This window comes from Mchenga conophoros, linkage group LG7, assembly GCF_057382185.1.
Source record: "Mchenga conophoros isolate Kocher_MC1m ecotype Shallow Benthic linkage group LG7, M_conophoros_male_GT1.1, whole genome shotgun sequence".
In the NCBI taxonomy this organism is placed as follows: domain Eukaryota; kingdom Metazoa; phylum Chordata; class Actinopteri; order Cichliformes; family Cichlidae; genus Mchenga; species Mchenga conophoros.
Window position 1 is genome coordinate 62,517,291 of NC_140532.1, and position 9,925 is coordinate 62,527,215.

General features: G+C 38.4%; 1 protein-coding gene across 2 annotated transcripts; it reads right to left on the reverse strand.

The window, feature by feature from the left end:
- Positions 1 to 110: 110 nt before the first annotated feature.
- Positions 111 to 8,974, reverse strand: LOC146571460 (E3 ISG15--protein ligase HERC5-like). 2 transcript variants are annotated; one of them, XM_085280679.1, is made up of 24 exons: positions 8,758 to 8,974; positions 8,550 to 8,670; positions 8,349 to 8,425; positions 8,000 to 8,221; positions 7,749 to 7,840; positions 7,056 to 7,186; positions 6,730 to 6,854; positions 5,985 to 6,043; positions 5,739 to 5,857; positions 5,568 to 5,627; positions 5,369 to 5,474; positions 5,057 to 5,255; positions 4,422 to 4,570; positions 4,198 to 4,305; positions 3,970 to 4,068; positions 3,648 to 3,656; positions 3,389 to 3,547; positions 3,152 to 3,292; positions 2,868 to 3,037; positions 2,609 to 2,672; positions 2,449 to 2,519; positions 2,169 to 2,352; positions 1,963 to 2,062; positions 111 to 778 (listed from the first exon to the last, which is right to left on the reverse strand). In XM_085280679.1, exons 1-24 carry the CDS (start codon positions 8,972 to 8,974, stop codon positions 561 to 563), a joined length of 3,000 nt encoding a protein of 999 aa, XP_085136805.1. In that variant the 3' UTR covers positions 111 to 560. The 2 variants fall into 2 exon arrangements, with proteins under 2 accessions (XP_085136805.1, XP_085136802.1); XM_085280676.1 differs by lacking the exon at positions 3,648 to 3,656 and having other exon boundaries at positions 3,389 to 3,544.
- Between the last annotated feature and the right edge of the window lie 951 nt (positions 8,975 to 9,925).

Genomic DNA, 9,925 nt, shown 5'->3' on the forward strand with positions numbered 1-9,925 from the left:
TTGACACCAGGTAAGCAATGTTTAGTGTAAAACACACATTTTTATTGTTCAAACACATAACCAATGTTACATTTGTTAAATATTTATAACTGGTAATAATCCAACCCCACTAGGATTAAATAACACACAAAGAATAAAGTGATAAATAATACAGAAGTGATACTTTAGATTGTATTACACATAGTCAGATGTTTATAACAAGTAATAAATTATTCTGTTCATCTTTGTCTGAGCATAAAAATTAGATTTGATTCATTGGAATAATTTAAATTTTTGGATAAATTATGACATATTAAGAAACGTTAGATAATTCTAAAGTGCCTTATGATACTGATGCTGTTACACAGCCATCTTATGTAGGAATGTTGAATTTTTAAAAAAAAGAAATCTTACAAAGTCAAGTTGTGCATTTTCTATAGTGTAATATTATTGTAATACACAGTGTTAATTATCCTGAGGTACCACAGGAAAAAAAAGTTCCAAGAGTAAAAATAAATCTCATCCCTCCTCCTCAGCACAGACACAGTGCACGCTCCTTTAGAGCTGCATACGATCCACCATCACAGTGTGAATTCAGTATCTGCTAGCAGGGCCTCTGTCAGTCTGTCTCGCAGGATCTCCTTAGTTGAGTAAAAAGGCAGATACAGAATAGAGTGACATGTCAGGGCTTCAGGGAAGTGCTGATTACAGGTGCCGCTCTGAATTTGCTTAACCTGAACCTTCATCTTGACCTGGTCGATGCCAAGAATAGGAGCTCTCCTGTAACCAGTCAGGAACCCTGAAGAATAGCAGTGGAAGGAAAATCTTATTACAAACTTAGTGTAACAAATCTTGTTACAATAAGTACATAGGGTTTCTTCTGACCTAGCCACTTCATTCAAATAGACTAGAATGGTTACAGTACAGAACAGAATAGAACAGACTGTAAGCAGAAACGTAAAACTGTTTACAAGATGAGTTTAAATAAATTCAATCTGGTTAGTTGGTAATCAATATCAGTGTTTTGTGACACTGCTAATCAACATCCAAAAGATTCTCAGAATGTATCAAGAAGATGGAGCTGCTCATCATTTTCGTACAGTCTTTGTAAGGCAGTCTTTTTTCATGTTTGTCTCACTTTTATGTAAACTAGTAAATACACAGTTTTTAAATGATGATTTCATTTTTGAGGGAAAAAATTATTCAGACCTACCTGACCCCTATGTGACTGCCCACGAATCCCTTGGCAGCAAGAACTTTGATCAAGTGTTTATGCACTAACTGGCTGCTAGGGTCTTGGCATCTAGGACCCAGAGTTTTGTCTTTTTACAGCATTTTGTGATTTGTTTCTTTGCATTCACAACCCTGCGTTTTGGTTTCACATCTAGTTCTCTTCATTATATATTGTATTTCTTGTGTCCCTCATGTTCCTGTGTCTGAGCTGGTCTATTTGTTTGTCTTGTATCCCTTTGTGTCAAGTTAGTTGTGATTCCTCAGTGTTTATCTGTTTGATTTTGAGAGCCTTAGTTTTCCTCTTAGTTTAGTGTTTCTAGTTTTACACCTTCTTTATTTGCTTATCTGGGTTCTGTTTCCAGTTAAAGTTTGTTGTATTCTAGCTTTCTTTTTAGTTATCGTGCTTCCCCTGTGTTTAGTTACTCGCTTTATGACTTTTTTCATTTTTGTTAGTCCTTTGCCTTGTTTGCACTGTGTCTAGTTTAGATTCCCTTGTCTCTTCCTGCTGTGTCTATGAGCTGTTTTCCCCTTTTCTAAATACCTTGTGTAGAAATTGTCTGGATCTTCCCACGGTCCTTTGTCATGTCTGTTTTAGATCATGTCAAAGATTTAACTTTGACTATGAAGCAGGCAAATACTTTTACACAGCACTGTACATAACACAAGTCCTTAATATTGCCCACATTTTAATAACATATCACAGGGAAGATTTCAACAGTGAAAAGCTGTAGAAATTTGTCAAGTACTTACGAAGGAAATCTTTCCTCTGCTCTTCAGTTAGTTCGTCAAACACCTCCCAAAACATCTTTATGGTGGAATGGCGAACATGCTCCAACTCATAAACTGTGTTCTGTAGACAGTGAAAATTATTTTTTTGCAAATGAGTTGATAAAGTCAGGCATATATACAGTACACAGGTATTCTGTTGCAGCCTGTGTCTGTTTGGCTGAATGTACCTGTTTGAACTTTTCCCAGTCATACACGTCCTGGCCGACCAGCACTCCCTGCAGCTCCTCTGGTCGAAACAGCCTCACCAAATCCTGCTCACACACCAGGAAGAAGCCTCGCTTGAACTCCTGGAACACACTCTCCACTGATGTGTTGAAGGCATGATTCACATAGGCCTCCACAAACTCCTTCCTGTTTAGGAGGGAAAATGTTAAATTAGCAAATATTTCACAGAGACAAAGGTGCTGCAGATGAACCTCACAAGCACGTCATGTTTTATATGCTTACTTATTTTGACTTGTCAGTGGCTTTCCAGGAGTTTGAGGATCCAGGTCAACATCTGTTCCATCCCAGTTTATCTGTAAATTAGTTATAAATCAGATGAGTTTAGCTGCAAAACCTGAGAATGAGACAGATTACTGATCATCTTCTATAGTAAAACACATACCCAAAAGTCCATGTAGAGATTATCCAGAACATCATCTTCATAGTTTAAGATGGTCTGCAGACTCCTTTAAAGAAATTAAAACAAAAAGTTGTATCAAAAGAAGTTCAACTATGTACATTTTACAGCAGTCACAAGTTACTGTAACTTTTGACACACCACAACTTAAAATACATCCATCCATACATTTTCTTCTGCTTGTCCAGGGCCAGGCTGTGGGACCAGCAGCAGCATGTGTTACTGAAATGAAATGGATACTTACAGTCCAACAGTCGGGCTGAACTCCTTCATATCCTCCAGTGTCGGCTCTAAACTGAGTAGCTTCTTGAACAGAACCAGTGGGAATGGTAAGTGTATGATACACTGGTTGTACAAGGCCAAGCCACACAGTAGTCCAAACAGGAAGAAGTTTCTCTTGCTCTCCTCTGTTGCCTGCATTAATAAAAATTCACTTTGGTTTATTTTTGGTTCATTATTGCTTATCGTTTAAATTTGAATCTTTTAACCAATTTTATACAGTTGGTGGGTTCAGTTTTAAAGTCTTACATTGGAGGGAAACCATGCCAGGGTTTTGGAGTCATTGAGCATGAACATCCCAGATTCTTCTGACACCATTTTAAGAAACAGGTGGTGAAAAAGGTCTCGTTTGTAGACATCTGTGCTGTTTGGATCCTCATCAAAATGGACCTGAGAAATATAAATATTAGAGATGCTTCTGGAAAGAACAGTTGCAGAAGAATGGCTATGCATTAATCATCAGGTGAAAATCAATCAAATATTCACCACAAGTGGCTTCTTGAAGTCGCTGTGAGCAGCAGCTGCCAGCTCTCTGAAGGTGCTTTTGAAAAGTGATGCGCGCTGCAGGTGCAGTTTAAAAAATTTGGGTTTTGACTGGGAAATCCATCCGTATTGAAAATCAAAAACCATCTGTGGAGGCGCCTGCTGTTCATTCAAAACAAAGTATCATGATTTTAAAATAAATTCTCTATTTAAATCCAATTGTGATGTATATAAGGCAGCTGGTGAACCAAGTGAGCTAGACTGGCTCTTGCTTCTGTTCTGAGGTTCTGAAACTGACGCCTGCCTGAACTGTGAGTGAAAAGAGTGCTGAGAGAACTAAAACAAATAAAACAACAAAATGTTGGACTCTTCTGCACCACTGAGGGCAGCTGCTGATTCATGATTGTATTCTGTTAGTTTATTTTCTGTTGTGACTCCTTTGTTTTTTATAGATGGTTGTTTTGTCTGTTATATAAAACTGCTGAATAGTGTAGCTTTAAAGTGCGATCACTAATACACACTAACGCAGACTGGAAAATTACAAATTCTGCTATTGTTTTCCTGTAACAGGGTGGTGAAGTTACCTGAGTGAATGCAGAATTCATGTCAAAAACCAGCTTCTTTGATTTCAGATCCATCACAAATGGGTACTTGCACAGAATCACAGGCAGATCATCTGCATTCTGGAAAAAAAAGGAAACAACCCACATAAACAGTTAGTGAGCTTAACAGTGTGTTAACATGAATGAGTCATTTGGTGGGTTGACTGCCATCTTAGCAGGTTCAACGTACTTGTTGTCAGCTGACCTCACCTTGAGTTTTGACTTTGTTCGCCAACGTTTGAGATCCTCCTTTAGAAACATCTGGCTAAGCTCGAGGCAAAAAGTTGTTTCTGGGATTTTCTTGTTTATCTCATTAGTCTTAAAACAAGAAGTGGTAGTATTTGTTATACTGGCTGTGTGAAAATCCAACTTTTTTTGTTGAAAAGCTGAGCAGTAATACATTTAATTAAATTTTGATAATTTGTGATACTGACATAGTACATATGCTGGAGGATTAGCAGTACGTTTCTGGCTTGAGCGTCGCAAGAAACAGACTTAAAGATTGGAATCCACGAGAGGGCCGTCTTCCACACCTGAACATATCTGATCATGTCGGAGGGTGACAGTGAGGACCACCATTCCCCTGAGGATGACAAAGTTACAGTCAGCTCTTCACTGGCTGATATCATGGATTAAGAAGTCTAGAGTGTTCATTAGAATAAAAAGCTATCATTTAATACATTGATGCATTTAAACAGTATATACTAATCCAATAAATACACTTTTAATAGACGTGCTGAAGATTTTAAAGTTGTTAAAGTCTGCCTAAATATATGCCTGAACAACAGACTTTAAAATTGCTTTAAAAACAATTAAATTACATTAAATAATAATTGAGTTGTGACATAATTATGAGCTCTGAATCGCAAAGCTTCAGCAAGGTTTTGGACTAATTCCTCAGATTTGTTAAATTAGTTGTTAGTTTAGTGTTTTTTGCATAGGTGAGATTGTGTTATGGGAAATGCATTAACTGCTTTGAGAACTGTTGGAGTTGGATAGAATGATGTTGATGTGAGAACTGCACTAAAGTCGGGACAGCCAGTAAGCAAAATAGTAGGTGTCACCGTACCTAAAATCTGGACGCTTTCATTGGGGAGTCGTTGCATGGTAGCAGCGACTGCATCAGCAAGCCTTTTGCTTTGTTGCCATCTGCATTTCTGTATGCATGCATACAGAAGTTCATTGAGAAGCAGGAAGATCCTCAATCCTTCCACTCCCACAGGGTTCATATCAACAGATGGAAGCAGCTGCAGAACAGCAGTCTCAGCCTGCTGATGCAACTTGTTATTAATTAAAGGTTTAATTAAAGTCCACTTCTTACTTTTTTAGTTAACTGCTCATCAGGTTACAAACGTGTGTTAGTCACATTCCAGTTCAATACCTCTGCAAAAACAACATCTTGCATCACCAGCTTCTCAAAACTTTGCCGTGCAAGTGACAAGTCCAAACCGGAGTACGTTGGTGAAGTTTGGAAATGTTTATCTTTGCTGACATGAAGAAAATGACAAATGTGTATCTTCAAATGTTAAATTCAACAGATATAAAGAAGTCATGATCATGCTCATAAATGGTGTTCTTACCTCCTGTCAAGAAAGCTTTGATTCATACAGGATGGAGATGTGAGCATCCTGTGAATTTCCCTGCGAAGAGTTCATGAGGTTAGTCAGTAACACTAAGACTACAGTGTACATGCTGTGCAGCAAACCAGTTACAAACAACAACAATAACAGCTGCTTTTGTGTTAGACTTACTCTTTTAGATTTTTCCACAGCTTTGGATTATATGCAGAGACCCATTTGTCAATCATGTTATCAATAGAGTGTTCTGTCACCTTGTTCTTTGTGCCACTGCCTGACTCGTGATCAGCGCCCTGTGAAAGAAGCAAAGGTTCATGTTTGGTTTAGACACATGACCTCACAAGTAGATATAACTGGTAAAGCCATGTTTACATCCTCCCACAGGTATCCTTACTGCACTGTATGCATTTGTGCTGGTACCTCATTAGGCGTGCGTGTTGCAAATGAAGTGTTTCCTCCTGCATAGATGTTAGAAATGTCTAGAATAAAAACAGATGAGAAATTATCTACCTAAGAGTCAACTGTACTGTATGGGATGGTTTTTCAGTTCCAGAAAGAAATATAAGATATAGCGACTTGCTCTTACAGTGGGCTTAATTTGTGACATTTAGTCAATAAACCTTTTTGTTGTTAACTGTGGTTAACTTGGTTATTTGGATCAAATTCAGGTCCAGTTTTATTTGCTTAAATTTTTTTTTCATCAGCACTTTAAAAACATACAGCAGAAAACCTAAAACCTGCCGTGAGTTCATGACATTTATTTTTAGATTATTTTAAGTTTTCCAGTATTTGATGCGTGGCCAAACATTTTGTCTATGATTATATTCAAGCCCTTATAGTCAGAATTACAAATTATTTTAAACTAAGGCTTTACCCAATTATCTATTGGGCTATTGGCTCATCCGTGTTACACCTGCAGCAAGTGCAAAGCCCAACAGTGCAGCTCCTCACTGGTTTCAGAAGACTCAGTACCTCTGAGTAGCACTTTTTATTGTTGCATAGTGAATATATGTGTGTGTCTTTGTCAGGTTTATAACCTCTATCTATACAGTTGGATGTGACACACCTTAATTATTACTCTAACAATAAAATTATTTAATTGTTACTGTTAGTTTTGTGTAATTGTAAATTGAATCGACTCTTCTGTTCAGATAAATGTATTTACCATGTGGCAGTTGCACAGGTAGTGGCACTGATGCCTGAGTCTCTTCTCCACGTCCCAGCTGCCCTTGTTCATTACACCCAAACGAGTACACCTTCTTGGATTCTGTCAGTACCAGTGTGTGGTAGCTGATTGAGAAAAGAGTGCATGAAAAGGAAAGTCCACAATGTAAAACATGCTTTTTCAAAGGTTTTAAACATCTGTGTTGTTGGTGGACCTCAGTATGATCACTCTGAAGATATAAGACAGAAGTTGAAGTTTCCTGTTTGCTCAGCAGTAAACGCTTTTCTTTTTCAATTATTTATGATATAATAATAATTAAATGTTACCTTCCACATGCAACCTTTGTGACCTTTGCCCCCCAGAGCTCTGTAACAAGCCGAGGACGCTGTTCATTTTGTAACGAGTTGTGGCCAAGCTGTCCATATTGACCAGAGCCAAATGTAAACACTGCACCGTCCTGAGAACCAGACAACAGTTCATATTAATTTTTTCCATGTACATATAGTTATCTCAGGAGTTTGTGGAAAAGCAATTAGAAGCCAAAGAATAAGAAACAAAAAGGCGCTTTCATAATTAATGCAAAATGATCAATGATGGCATGAAAGTACTGGAATTTCTTTCAAATTAAAAAACAGACAAATAAAATAAACCTCAATATAAATAACTGGAGTCAACTTTAAACAAAAAAAATAAAAAAGAACACAGATCGAGTGTATATCAAATATCATGCATTCATCTATTATTTCCTCCTGTAAAGCAACCTTCAAATTAAAGCGTAAAGTAATTTGAAAGAAGCGCAAAGAAAACAAAAAACAAAGATTATGGAAATAAACATGGAAACAACGACAAAGACCACAACTGAAATACTGAGTTCAACACTTCACACAACAAAATACATCTTCTGACATCTATCAATGTTTTAATCACAGCTCATTTAAATCATAGTCAGCATTTAATTGTTTCTCTGCTTGTTCTGGTGGTACAATTTTATGTGAGCCTGTTAACTGTTGTTGACTCACCTTTGTCAGAGCGGCAGTGTGGTCCTTCCCACAGGAAATGGAAACAGTTTTCTTCATGTTTAGGTAATGAACCGGAGTCGGTGTATGTCTGTCTATGAGAAAAACAAAATACTGAATATTGCATGTATATTTTGATACCTGCACCTTGAGTACATATACATCAGATTCCTTCTGGGAACCACACTTCAGTGCGATATTTACAGATATTGACAGATACTGAGAGTGAGATATTTAAACTTTCATTGTAGTACCTTGTGTGTCACCCAGTCCAAGCTGTCCACAGTCATTTCTGCCCCAGCTAAACACTCCTCCAGAGACAGAGAGGGCGAAGCTCTGCTCTCCACCTGCAGCGACCTGGACCACTGGGATCGCTGACAAAGATCTGACATGCTGGGGTGAATTCACGTATTGCTCGTTTGTGCCCAGACCCAGCTGCCCCCTGGAGTCCTGGCCCCAAGTATACAACTGACCATCTGTGAGGAAAATCAACATAATACTTTTCTATCATATTAAACTCCTAAATCCACTAAACCTGTGAAAAGGATTCGTTTTCATTCAGGTTCACAAGCCTTTTCTTGCTTACTACATACTTCACGCTACCTTTTGTCAAAACGACTGTATGCTGGCTCCCACAAGTCACCTGAGACACCTGTTTGTTGCGCAGTGCTTCTGGTGTGCTGACAGAACACATGCAAGAAGTGATCAAACTCTTCTGTGATTACAACGGCAGGTTATTGTGAATTCAACTGGAAATTGAAGGACGATCCCTTAAAAACTGAAGCTGCAAATCTTTGACCTCACCTGGGACTGAAAGGAGGGCGAGCTTGATCCACACAAAAAACGATGCCGCTTTCAGACAGAATCCTCACCACATCTTCACCACAACTCACAGCCTCAATCTTCTCTTCGCATTTCACAATCTCTGCAGATTTACACACAGAGCAGGTCATAGTGGATCAACACAGGCAGAGAAGTGAAATTGAGACAGAGACATAAAGCTGATACTCACTCTGTTTCCCTCTCACTCTTCCCTCATCTTGGCTCTCAACTGTGTGAATGATGTAAGCATCCCCATTTCTTTTAATGAAGGCAAGCAGTCTGTGACCTGCTGAAAGATCTGTGACTTGAAAGCTGAGGTTTAAAGAGCGTACTCCATCAGCAGGTGAAATATTTGAGGGTCTTTTCAAGCGAAAGCCCTGCTGCCAGTCCTCTCCCCATGAAAACATGATGCTAAAATGACTGTGCAGTACAAGCAGCTGCTTTTTATGACTCAGGTGGAAGTATGAAACGAAACCTGACTGGTTTATTGAGCAAAGTCAGCTGTGAGAAAACAAAACTTACAAACAATAAAAACACCACACCTAGTGAGTCACTGGCACGTGGTTTATTACCTTAGCTGGAAAACCAAAAACGAAACTGGAGTTGACGTGTGCAGATTTTGCATGACAGCAACATATTTACCTATACTGAGCAAGTCATTCGCATGAGTCACGAAGTTACTCTGCATTTGGTGTTTTCTGAAGGAGGTGTGGCTTTTACCCTAAATAACAAGAAAATGCGTGAGGATGTTAAATGTTAAGTATACCAGGTGTGCAAGATATCATTTATCCTTATCCTTATTTTCTGTCATACATACCATCACAATGATGGATGCTCATATTTAACATGACCTAAGATTCAGACAATGGTGTCATTATATGTACAAGTAATCGCTGTGAGCTAAAAGCTTGTAAGTACTTTGTTCCAGACTGTTTCTTTAAACTCTTGGCTCTGTATGATGTCAGTGAGACCAGGTATTCCAAATATTATCATCTTGGTGTCACGATCCTGGGTCTTATGACCCAGTGTTTTGAGTTTAGTTTATTTGGATGTTTATATGATTAAGCTCATGAGTTTTTCTAGTTCTTTGTTATTAGATTCCCCTTGTGTGTTCCAACCCCTGTTAAGTCTCCCTTGCCCTTCATGTGTTTCATGTCTGTTATGTTGTCAAGTTCATGTAGTCATGTCTGCGTTTCATTATGTTTCCTATTTTATTTTCTAAGAGGTTCTGTGTTTTGTTTTACTCTTTCCCTGTGGCGTTGTTATGTCCACGTTGTGTCTACTGTGCCTTTCTGTCCCATGTTTCAGGTCCCTATGTTCTGTCTTCTCAGTTGCTGTTAAGTTTGCATGTCTAGAGT